The 12,205-nt window shown below is 57.3% G+C and overlaps 1 protein-coding gene across 1 annotated transcript; it reads right to left on the reverse strand.

The window, feature by feature from the left end:
- Positions 1-224: 224 nt before the first annotated feature.
- FZD10 (frizzled class receptor 10) lies at positions 225-2,329 on the reverse strand. The gene has a single exon (XM_039879228.1). The coding sequence runs from the start codon at positions 2,050-2,052 to the stop codon at positions 307-309; it is 1,746 nt and encodes a 581-aa protein (XP_039735162.1). The 5' UTR covers positions 2,053-2,329; the 3' UTR covers positions 225-306.
- Between the last annotated feature and the right edge of the window lie 9,876 nt (positions 2,330-12,205).

Raw genomic sequence — 12,205 nt, forward strand, 5'->3', positions numbered from 1 at the left:
TCTTCTGGGGGCTGAATCAACTACTTTACCACAAATTAGTCACACAAGAGGCTACTTACCAGGGGAACGCTCTCCCCGAAGACCAAACAAAAACCTTTCAGTACTTTTTTTTTTAAACTTTCAGTGTACCACAGCATCCTGCATTTCAGGGTAAAAACTTTTTTATTTTTTTTCTATTATTTAAAAAAAAAACAAACAAAAACACCAAACCAACCAACCAACCGAGAAGAGCTCCACGCCTGGCTCCGGCCGTCGGGGTGTCCGGTCCGGGGCCGTCCCCCGCGCCGGCCCCCCCCTCCAGCCCGCTCACACACAGGTGGGAGGCGGGGCGGGGAGTTCGTATTTCCCCAGGTGCGTTTTCTGGGGATGCCGGGCTTTTTTGTAAATCCCGCTGTGGGCGAGGGCGCTGGCGGGTTTTCTCCGGCTCTTCTTCTTGAATCTGCGGCTGCACACGTGCTGCCACGACTGCAGCGTCTTGGACGTCCAGACCCACATGCCGCTGGTAATGCCCACCACCAGCAGCATGAAAATCTTCACGAGGAAGACCTCCACGGCCGGGATGGACGCGGCCATCAGGCAGTCCACCGTCTTGGTCTGGTTGTTCACGCGGCACTTGTGCTGCGTGGCCAGCACTTTCCAGTACTCCATGTTGAGGCGCTCGTAGAAGTAGCAGGCGATGGCGCAGGTGGCCGGCACCGTGTACAGCACGGAGAACAGTCCGATCCTCGCCATGAGCTTCTCCAGCTTGTCCGTGTTCTCCCCGCCCGTCTTCATGACCCTGCGGATGTGGAAGAGGGCCGCGAAGCCCGAGAGGATGAAGGACGTGCCCAGGATGAGGTAACAGGCCAGGGGGACGAGCACGAAGCCCGTGAGCGCGTTCACGTCCATGCTGCCCACGTAGCAGACGCCGGTGAGCTCGTCGCCCGCCACCCTGCGCATGACCAGGATCAGGATGGTTTTCACCGCGGGGATGGCCCAGGCTGCCAGGTGGAAGTAGCTGCTGTTGGCCTCGATGGCCTCGTGGCCCCACTTCTTGCCCGCAGCCAGGAACCAGGTGAGCGTGAGAATCACCCACCAGAGCGAGCTGGCCATGCCGAAGTAGTAGAGGACCAGGAAGACCAGCGTGCAGCCCGTGCTCTCCAGGCCCTCCTGGATGACGTAGAGCTGCCCGCTGTCCCGGTCGCAGGCGATGCTCTCGGCGCCGGCGAAGAGGCGGACGATGTAGCCCAGCGAGGACACGCAGTAGCACATGGACAGGAAGATGATGGGGCGCTCGGGGTAGCGGAAGCGGTCGGGGTCGATGAGGAAGGTGAGGACGGTGAAGGCGCTGGAGAAGAAGCACAGCGCGGACCACACGGCCAGCCAGACCACGGCGAAGCGCTTGTCGTCGCGGCTCCAGTACACGTCCACGCCGGGCGTGCACAGCGGCGCGCACGACGCGCTCTTCTCCACGTGGTGGAACTTGCCGGGGTTGGCGCAGCCGGCGCGCCCCGCGGCCCCCTCCTTCGGCTGGTGCTCCTGCGCGCCCGGGGGCCGCTGCGGGCGCAGGAGCGGCGGGAACAAGCCGGAGCCGCGCGCCGGCTCGTCCGAGCCGTTGTTGGGCGCCTCCATGCACAGGTAGTTGGGGTCGTTCTTGTTGGGGAGTTTGCTGCAGTCCAGCGAGTCGGGCCACTTGAAGTTGAACTGCTCCATGATCGGGGAGCACTTGAGCCGGGCCTGCTCGCACATGACCCGGCAGGCGGGGATGGGCGTGGAGACCTGCTCGGTGCACATGGGCGCGTAGAGCGAGCACAGGAAGAAGCGGAGGTGGCCGTGGCAGCCGTACTCCACCAGCGGCGCGAACTCGTGCAGCTGGATGGCGGCCTCGCGCTGGTTCTCGTGGCCCATGAGGTTGGGCATGCGGGTCATGTTGTAGCCGATGTCCTTGCACATGGGGATCTCGATGGGCTGGCACTTGCCGTCTCCCGGACGCTCCATGTCCATGGAGCTGATGGCGGCGCACGCCCCCATCACCTGCAGGACCAGCCACAGGCGGGGGCCCGGGCGCGGCATGGTGGCGGTGGAGGCGCCCTCGCGGGGAGGTCCGCTCCCCTCAGAGCCGCCGCTCCCGGGCTGGGGCTGCCGGCCCCGGCGGCGCGTCCCTGCTCCGGCCCCCGCCCATGCCCGCCCAGCCTGGCCCCGCTCTCCGCGCCCGGCCTCCGCAGAGGTGGGGCGCGGAGGAGAGGAGCAAAGTTGGCGAACAATACCGGGAAGCGCGCGGAGCCCCGGAGCCCTCGGCGCGGCGGCCGGCAAACTTTGGCCTCTTCTGCGCGCGCCCAGGTGGCGCGTTCGGAGCGGGCGGGCGGCGCGGGCGCACGGTGGCCCGGCCAGCGCGCCGCGGCTGCCCGCTCCCCGCCGGCCTCGGCCCGGCCCAGCCTGCAGCTGTTCCGAGCTTTGCGTCCCGGGATGAGAAGATTCGCAAAAAGGCGAAGGGGGAGAGCCGAGCGGTGACAGGCCCCGCCCCCGGGCGCGCGCCCCGCCTCCGCCGCTGCTTTGCATGAGAAAGCAGGGCGGCGGGGCCGGCTGCTCCCGCGCCCCGCCGCCGGCTCCGGGCCCCGCGGGGCGCAACGCTATCCCGCCCGTGTCGCCGCCTGGCGCCTCCGTCTGTCCCGCCCGCCGCTCCTCCGAGCTCTCTCCGCCGGCCACCAACTTTGCTCTCGCTGCCTCCCGCCTGCCCCCCCCTTTCCGGGGGGGAACCCCCGGGATTGTCTTCGACACCCCGCTCTTCTCGCTGCCTCCCTCCTTCGCCCCCTTTCCCAGAGAACCCCAAGGGCGCCGAGGTTACGGGAAGTTCGGAGACTGGCCGGGGAAGGGGGCGGGGTGTCCGCGGCAGGGGGCTGGGGGCGCATCCTCGCTGGTTTTTATGGTGGGCCCCGGGCAGAGGGCGCTTTCAAAGCGCGGTGCGATTTGCGTTTTATAGCCTCGGCCATAAAGTGGCCCTTTAGCTTGTAAACCTGCCCGCATCGTCCCGAGGCTGGGAGTCACCAGGCCTGCGCTCGCGGCTCCGGCTCCGGCTCCGGCTCCGGCTCCGGGGAGGGGCTTCCTTTGAAATTTCAAAGAGAAGAGCGGAGGGCCGGGGGGAGGGGCTCTGGGAATCCAGATTTTAGGGCCGCCCAAGCGAGGTCTCCGCGAAGGAGGCGGGGAGGGGGAGGGGCGGGACGCCTCCTGGGACTCTGACGTCCCCCCTGCATCCCTGGGAAGTGGGGGTCCCGCACGTAGAATAATGAACCCCGCCCCCAACATAGCCGCCGAGCCGAGGGGCGTCGCGCCAGGCAGGGCTGGTGATTCCTTCTAGGCGGCTGGGTTTATTTATTATAGGAAGTCATTCGCTCGTCGAGTATTTATATTATTTGGCGAGTGATTTGCCCGGCCTGCGCCCTCCTTTGGCTATAGACCCATAAGGTAATGCGGGTCGGGGCGGGGGCGGGAGGAGGGAGAACGCTGCTCCAGCTCGATCCCGGGATCCTCTTCAGTTGTGGGGCGGGGGGTGAGGGGGGGCGTGGAGGCACACCTGCACGCCACTCAGTTTTCATTGAAGGTGGAGACGGAGCGTCCCGGCCTAATACCCTCGGATTGGGGCCAGTTTGTGACAGAGTCACTTAGGACACCACGCCCCTTGCCCCTTCTCCGGCACGGGGCATGCGCGATGGGCGCGCACACCCACCCACCCACGCCTTGCCGGCCAAGAATGTGCTCAGAGCTTCACCTTGCATTAACCCTTAAATAAACAGCACCCCTGGGCGGCGGCCGCGTCTCTCTCCTCTTAGACGCCCTCCAGGTCTGGATCTTTTTAAAGTTCTGTCGAAACTCCCAGGGTGTCGTCTAGAGGGGCAGCTGGAGGGCTTTCCCGGGCGGGGGCGAGGTGGGAGCAGCGAGCCCGGTGCACACGGGCCTTCTTTTCCCTGCCCGCGTTTTCAGGTTGACACGGGAGCGGTGGCAGGGTGTGCAGACATCCCTGGGGGCGCGTGCTGGGCCTGGTGGTAGGAGCCCGGGGTTGCCAGCCGTCTGTAGGAGGCGCTGTTGCCAGACTCTGCTCTTCCCCGGAAGCGGTGGCTGAAGTGGGACATTTACTCTGAGAAGGCTTCTTAGAATACTGGCCTTTACTTCAAAGAAGTTGTAGATTTTTCTGTAAGGAATTGAGACACCTCACATATCCACTCATCTCCCCATCACCCTCCCATCCACCTACCTATCTACCCACCCATCCTCCCATCCACTCATCTATCCATCCATCCATCTATCATCCATCCATCATCCGTCCATCTCTCCATCCATCCATCATCTGTCCATCTATCCATCCCATCCATCTGTCATCATCCATCCATCCATCCATCCCATCATCCATCCATCATTATTTCATCCTTCCATCATCCATCCATCCATCCAATCATCCATCATTAAATGCTTCCATCCATCCATCCATCCATCCAAATGTCCATCAAATAAATCATCCACCACCCATCCATCCTCTATCCATCCAGGAAACACCCAGAAGACTGAGGCTGGGACTTGCCCAAGGTCCCAGAACTAATAAGTAGGTTGGCGCTCAGGCCCTGTATCATTGTCTGGATGTCTGTGTGATGTGTTGGAGAAAGTTGGAATGAGGAGAAAGTAGTAAAAACCAATAGAAAAGACCAGTGCAGTCAGAACAACCACTTTCAACTGTGTTATTTCTTGAGTAAAAAAAATCCCATGTTTTTTCAAAGGCTGCCATTTTTCTTACTATGTTTTTTTTTTTCAGTTTTGTTTGTTTTCTTTTCTTTTTGTCTGTTTGTTTGTTTTAGTCTAGTGAGTTATTTTCAAAACCTTAAGTTAAAAAAGACTCGGTGGACATCGCTTGGCTTTTCTGGAATTTTCCTTGCAAAGGTCCTTCATTGGGCACCATTTTTTTTTTTTCCTTTGCCTTTTTGTTTCTCTCTTTCAGAAACTATTGGGGACATAAATGTGGGGGGAGGGAGGACGCCAGCCACCAGGAGCAGGGTGTGGGCTGCTTGAGAAAATGCCTCCTAATTGATCTTTTATGTGTGATTTTAATTCAGCCATGTTCAGACTCATTATTTTAGCTATCGCCACTTCAGATTGCTTTCTTCTCTCATTTTTATAAAAATGTCTGCAGAAGTGCTGCGCTCTGCCCAGCTGAGATGGAAACCAACAAATAGACGTTATTATAGAAAAATGAGGGCTTTGAGAAATCAGCCACTGCAAGATAACTCTGTAACTAATAAATGAAAAGGGCCTTTTGATGGCTCCAGCTGAAAAGATATTTTATTTTATTTTTTCTCCTGTGTGTGGGATTTGAGATGTGTGATTGTGGAGCTGCGAGGTCCCCCGCTGCTCAGCCCTGGCTGGCTACCGACCCCCCTCTGGCAAATGTTATGGAGAATTGGGAGGAATTTTATGGCTGTCTCTCCCCTCGCTCGGCTCTTTTTTCTTTTGTCTTCTTTGAAGAATGACTTTAGACATTTTATTTACATATTTAACCACGGATGAAAGGGGAAAGAAGGCATTTGGGGCTGTCGTGGGAATAGTGATATGTTTAAATTAATGAAAATCTTATTAGGCCTCTAAAATTTTGAGCAAAGGTTTCTGATGAAACTTATAATTAAACCTGATTTCAAGTAACATGCAGGGGCAAAGAATATCTGTGTATCTATCTATACATATATTTTTTACTCCAGCAACCTAAAAGCATATCTTGGATAGCTATCTTAAACATTAGCTACCTTCGGCTCCTTGCAGACATTCTCCCGGAAAAGTATAAGTTTTTTTTTTGTTTTTTAAGGGAATATTTCAGGAGTTGGGCAAGATTTTGAACGAGAACTATATACTTTTCGGATGGAACAGAATTGAAAGAGAGGCCGAGTTTCATTCACACCAGCAAAGTCAAAAGTATAAAATACTTTGACACGGATATTGCTAAAAATCAAAGTTGTATCTCTCCTTCTGATGTTACAATCGTGAAAATTATAAGTGCCGTTCAAGTTTTTCTGAAATGAGATTAGAGACAACCCACATAATCTCTTTGAGATAAAAAACAAAGTACTGACACTTTCAGCAATGGAAAGAAATTAAGCCTTAGACTTAGCACGTTACAAGCTCGTGGCGAGAGCAAACTTGTAGAATATCAGCAAAGCTTGTTTGAAAAAGAACAGCGCTGGTCCAGTTTAAGATAAAAAGAGATCTGGGTTATCTCAGTGCCTTTTCAAGAGGTCCCCTGGGTCTGAGATGGGTGTCGTTTCTTTTACCTTCTAATGTCATCGATATTTGTATTTCATCGGGGACTTTTTCAATTCTCCTCCCCAGTAAGAACGAAATAGGATCTATTTCCTAATCATCGCTGGCCAGGCAGAGGGGTCTCTGGTGCCAATAAACATAATTTCCCCTGACCTCCTGTTGTGTCATGTTTCTGCAAAAACTGATTATCAGGTTAAAAAAAAAAAAAGAGAGAGCGAGCGAGCATGGGAAATTCTCTTTTCTAACCAAGTAGGCATCCTCGTCGTCCCCCTGCCCCATTTTTCTCCGAGGAAAATACCTTCAGTCATCAGAAGTGATTCTCTGGAAAGAAAACACAGTTTGCACCACCAGAGAAGCCGACGCGAGCTGCAGCGACTTCAGCCGGCAGCACAGTTTTAATCCCAACTAAAAGCACTCGTCCTAAGATGCTGGTTGCGGGGAGGAGTGTGAAGACCAGACAAACAAACAAAAAAAAGCTCCCACGTCGTAAAAACGGGTGACCGGAGCGGACTTCGGTGGCCTCAGTGCAATCCAGGCAGCGATTTTAAGGACACTTCCCTTGAAATGGGGTTTGAAATATTAGCAAAGCTTCCACGGGGCGCATTCGTGTGAATTGCAAATCAGAGCGTGTCTCTAATCTTCCTTTCAAGGCCGGCTTTGGATCACCGGCGTCCAGGGGGCTCCCCACTGCTTCTGGAGCAGGACAGACCATTCAAGGGGGCCGCTTCTGTCCCCTATTCCCACACTCCGAAAAACAACTCCGCAGACGGACACCCTCCACTTAAATTAGATTAAACTCCTGTCCTCCACAGCGAGTTAGCCTTTTCACTGCCCTCGCTCCCTCGTTCGGCGCCTCCTCGTTTAAAGGTACAGTGTTCCTCGTTGGTCTGAAAACAAAGGCGAAAGCGGCCACCACGCCGGGAAGCGGACAGAGCCGGCCTGCGACGCCAGCGCTTCCAAATTTCCAGGACGTTTAGACGACAGGGGGGCTTAGCTCCTGCCTGCTCTGAAACACGCACGGGTCGACCCTGAACCGATGACACAACCGTCCCTATAAAAAGTATAAAAAGTCCTCAGACCTGTAATTCTGTCCTGGGCCGTTTCCTGAAGCAGTCTATGGGGGAGTGGAGGGTGGGGGGCAGAAAATGACCGAATTCCAGAAAAACGAAACGAAAGAGAGTTTTCCCCGTGCGTTTGTTAGTTTTGTTTTGCATTTTATATTCCAGATCGTTCTCTAAGGAGCAACGTGTTGGAGATAAACTCAGGCGTGAGTCATAACTTTGTTTCTGACATAGTCGCCCACCTTCTCTGTCCCCCCCGTCTCCGTGGCCGTGTTGACCTAATGACTCACCTTCCCATCTGTTTTCTCTCTGCTCTGTCCCTCCTCCCCGACCCTGGAAGCCTTTCATGGTCTGTCCCCAGGAGGTGGGCCGCGGGGGAGTACGGGAGAGGTCAGTCTGCCACACTGCCGCACAGGTGAGGGAGGCAGGCGGGTTAAGCGGGGACGCTGTCCTGTCAGGGGCAGAGCCAGGACACCCACCCACTTGGTCCCCCCTTAAAGAGAAGCAGGGAAGAGCCAGGCTCCTGCTTTTGACCTCATGATGGTGGCTGAGTCTGCAGCCACTTGGCCTAGGCCCCGGGCCGCCCCGGGTGGGGCCTGGCTCTGACGCCTTCCGACGGGTCGAGCCGCCCCACAGGGGTGAGTCCCTTCCCGGCTCCGAGCCTCAGTTTCCTCATCTGAAGCGTGGGGACCAGTGGGGTTCCAGCCTCGCGGGGCACCATTGGGACGATGCCACACTTGCGAGAAACACTTGTAACGATGCCAGCGTGTTGTGAGCGCTCAGGTCACAGCGGCCGCTGCCTTGTCCCAGTACAGCACCCGCCGACGGCCAGATGCACCAGGGTGCGACATCTGTGGGCAGGGCGAGGGCCGAAGGAATACCGGCCACCAGGCCCGTGGGCGAGCCCCGAATATGCAGCAAGAGCAAAGCCCCAGGACGTGAGGACCAAGGGGCCAGAAAACAGAGGTGGCGGTGATGGTCGGCGTTCTGTGTCCATGTGGCCAGCCGATGGCCCCCCGTCATTCAACCCAGTGCACTGGGAAGCTGCTTTGCAGAGGTGACCACGGTCGCTTGCGTCCTGAAAGGTTCTCGAGAGGGTTAATGAGGTAACTCGTGAGGAGGGCTCATCGCAGGCCCCAAACATAGTATTACTGTGTTCGTCATTTGTCACAGTGGTCAGGAGCCTCGTTAGTGGGTGACAAAACCCAACTCGGAGTGGCTTAAATCAAAAAAGGTGCGTCTCCCCGGGAGCATAAAGGTGAAGCTTCGGGCAGCGAGACCCCGGGACAGGTACAGACCGGCAAGGACTCCTGGAGCCCCGGTAGGCGGCAGCCGCCGGGCAGAGCCGGGAGGGTCCAACGGGGTTGGGCAGTGACTTCCTCCTCCTCAGGCCCAGCACAGGGAAGCCATCCTTTTGGTCCCCACGTGGCTACTGGGGGGCTGCTCGCTGGGGCCCGTTGGCTGTTGGGTGTAAGCGTGTGGGTGTAAGCAGAGAGTTTCACCTGCTGAGGCCTCATGACTCCAGACAGGTAGCCCCACCCCAGCCTGCACGCGGGTCTGCTGGAGTGGGGACATGGCACCAAGACAATGCGGGCCCCGGGCGAGGAAGACACGCGTGTCCAGCTTCTGGCAGCTTGGGTGTGTGTCCACTGGGCGCAGGGAGCAGCCTAATTACCCGCATTATAGCAGGTCCACTTGTGGCTTCGGGTTTCATAGAGGAAAATCGTCCTCGCAAAATGCTTCTGATGTGGTTTCTTAAGCTACAAGGCCTCGGTGACATGTGAATTTTCAGTGCCTGGTGCTATGCATGGGAAAAGAAGCACAAGCTGGCATCAGGAGGGGACGTTTCAGACGCCAGGTCCCAGGCTCGGGAGCATGGTGGCAGTGTATCCTGCGCCCTCCCCCGCTTCCTGTCCTGCCGGGTTCGTACCACCCGACACAAAGAGCTGCCATCAAGCGAAGGGACAAACCCGCACAGAGTTTCCGGGGAGGAGGACGGCGGAGCCACCGGAAGGCGCAGAGCTGTCATTCCTCGTCGTCAGCGTGCTGACGCGTCACCGAAGTCCCCCTGCTTCCGACGCAGCTGCCCCGAGAGGCAAGCTGGTCCTCACCCCAGACCAGAGTGGTGCATGTGTGTTGAGGCCCCTACACACCAGGCAGAGGGGCACCACTCAGGGGTGGGGAGGGCACATTGTTTCGGGGGAGCTTATGGCCTGTGGGGACGAGGGGGGAAGCAGGATCAATGGGTGTCACATGCCTGCCTTCACATTACTTTACATTATGTAAATTTCAACGTGGATGAGAATAGCAAATATGAGCAAGGTCTCACTATAACAAAATTGGAAAAAAATGTCACCCACCCCCAATTTAAAATTGAGTAAAAAAAAAAATCGGATAATTTAAAAACAGCAGACTAAATTAACAGCAAACTGCTTTTCTCTATTGGTGCAGGTCACTTCCATTTGAGCTAGAAATACCGAAAAATTCCTTCTTTACCTGTACTTCTTTGAAAAAATTAGCCTTAAGTTATGTGGCAGGTTTGAAATACGTAAGATCTTTGCACGAAGCGCCTGTGCCCTAAATTTTAGGATAACGTTTGAACACTGAGCTCACTTGTGTGTTTCCCTAGACGAGGCGGGAGTTGGCAGCCGTGCCCTGTGATTGGCCCCGCGTCTGCTTTTGTAAATAAAGTTTTATTGGAACGCAGACACGCCGGCCCGTTCTTGTTTTGGAGGCGGCTGCTTTCATGGGACAATGACAGAGGTGAATAGTTGTGATGGGGACTCTGTGGCCCGAAATGTGCGGAGTATCTATTGCCTGGACCTTTCTAGAACACCGTTGCTGCCTCTCGGGGCCGGGCTCCCCTCCCAGGGGATGTGGTTCCCTTTGCCTGTGTCTGTGGGGTCTGTGGGGTCTCCCTTTTGTCCTCCTGCTCTGACACTGGCTCCCGGCTCGCCCTGCCCCCCGACTGTCTGCACCCAGCTCTGTGCGGCCGACCACCCAGGCCAGGAGGTGGCTCCGGGGTGGGCGCGGGGCCTGGTCCTCCACCACGCATTGGGGGATTCGGCACAGGGCCACCGAGAGCCTTCTCTGTGCTGGGCACTGCGTGAGGGACCGTGGTGCAGCCACGGGCAGGGAGAAAAGGCCCCTGTCCCCAGTGGGACAGACGGTGTAGGGAGCGGCCTATGATAGACGCATAGACAAAGAAGGCAGTGAGCCACGTTCGGAGGCCGTGTGCGCCGGGGGACGAACGGGCTGGGGCGGAGAGCGACGAGAGGGTGACAGCTGTGACGGAGTGGGCAGGGGTGGCCTGTGGAGAGGTGACATGTGCCCAGAGCGGAAGGACGAGAACGAGGCAGCCGGGCAAAGGTCTAGGCACCTCGCCCCGTCCATGCTTGTTGATGGACTTACTCAGCAAGCTTGACAGACACACCCCGGGTGCCAGATATCCTGTCGGAATATGCAGGGTCACGTGCCCATGTCACCCGCCGTGGCCGGACGTGACCATTGGGGCGACGTCCCGGCCGGCACCCTGGCTCGCCCTCCTGGGAGCTGTGTCACTTTGGGTGAGCCGCGTAACCTCTCGGGGCCTCGATTTCCCTCACGGCTGACGAGGGGGAGACGCGTAGGAGCCACGGTCACCGGGGAGGCAAACGTCAGTGCCCGACCCGGAGAGCCCGCCACGCGCTCGGCTGTGCCCCCACGCAGCCCGGGGCCCCCGGCGAAACGCCGCCCGGGACTCGGAAGGCTCAGCATCTCGTTAGTAACCTGCACATCCATTACTCGTGGATACGATACTATTTTGGGTAATTGGCTTGAACAAAACACGTTTTCACAATCCATTGGCTGATAACCCCTTACACATTTCCTTTGGACGGTGCTGGTCTGGATAAACGGACCAGATTGTGTCTTAAGGGCTGAATTCATCCCACACACAGGTTTTGTTTGGCTTGTGCGGTGTCTGCAAAAAATTTGAGTTGATTAGTGAACTTTCAAACACTGTGATAGTTTCCCACACAAATCAAACTCTCAGCTTCTCAAGAGAGCTCGGATCTGGCCGCAGGTCTGGCTGGAGGTGGGCAGCCCTGGCCCCGTCCACGGACTTGTGCGGCCCGCGTGTCCACTCTCAGCGGCTGTGGCCTCGGGCCGAGCGCGGCGAAGCCCGGCCCAGCTGCCAGGCGTGGCCCGTCCAGGACAACGGGGAGACGAGGCGCCCGGGGCGACGGCCCAGTCACAGCACTGGGAGGTCTGTTTGCCTCAGTTTCCCTGCGTGTGAGGTGAGCGTAATTACAGATGCCAAGCAGGAGTCGGGGAGCTTAATTACTGTTGTGGGGTGCTGGCTCAGGGCTGGCGGAGAGGGTTCCCATCAGGATGCTGCCTGTGGTTCTTGCTCCGAGCTAAACGCAGGTGAGTCACTGGGCTAATGGGGTGCAGGTGGGCCGGCCAGCGCCCACGGGGCCGTCTGCAGCGCCCGGAGCCCGGCCTGAGCCCGATGTCATCAGATGTGCCCAGCGGCGGATCGTGAGCACTTCCTGGGTAAGTGCCCGGGGCGGGCGGTCGAGGGCGTGAAAGTGGGGTGCCTCCACCTTCCCAAGTCCAGCTCAGTGCACCGCAGAGATGCGGCGTCTCCTGGCTCCCTGGGAACCTGGACTCCATCCGAGGGTGTCTCCAGCGCGATCAGCCACAGGACACTTTGCCAAAATTTGCATAATTAATGCCACTGAACTCAAGCCCCCGTCCCTCCCTTCGAGGCCCTGCTGATTGCCAGGTCTCCCAGCCTTGTCACAGGCCCAACGGGGTGCCTGTCCTGCCCTGGACTCATTTGGTACCTTTCAGAAGGGAATGACAGCCGAACCAGACTGGAGCTCCAG

This window comes from Pteropus medius, unplaced genomic scaffold, assembly GCF_902729225.1.
Source record: "Pteropus medius unplaced genomic scaffold, Ma_sr-lr_union100, whole genome shotgun sequence".
NCBI classification, from domain to species: domain Eukaryota; kingdom Metazoa; phylum Chordata; class Mammalia; order Chiroptera; family Pteropodidae; genus Pteropus; species Pteropus medius.

Coding starts and splice junctions, on each gene's coding strand:
- FZD10 (XM_039879228.1), bottom strand. CDS start 2,052: ATGCCGCGCCCGGGCCCCCGCCTGTGGCTGGTCCTGCAGGTGATGGGG.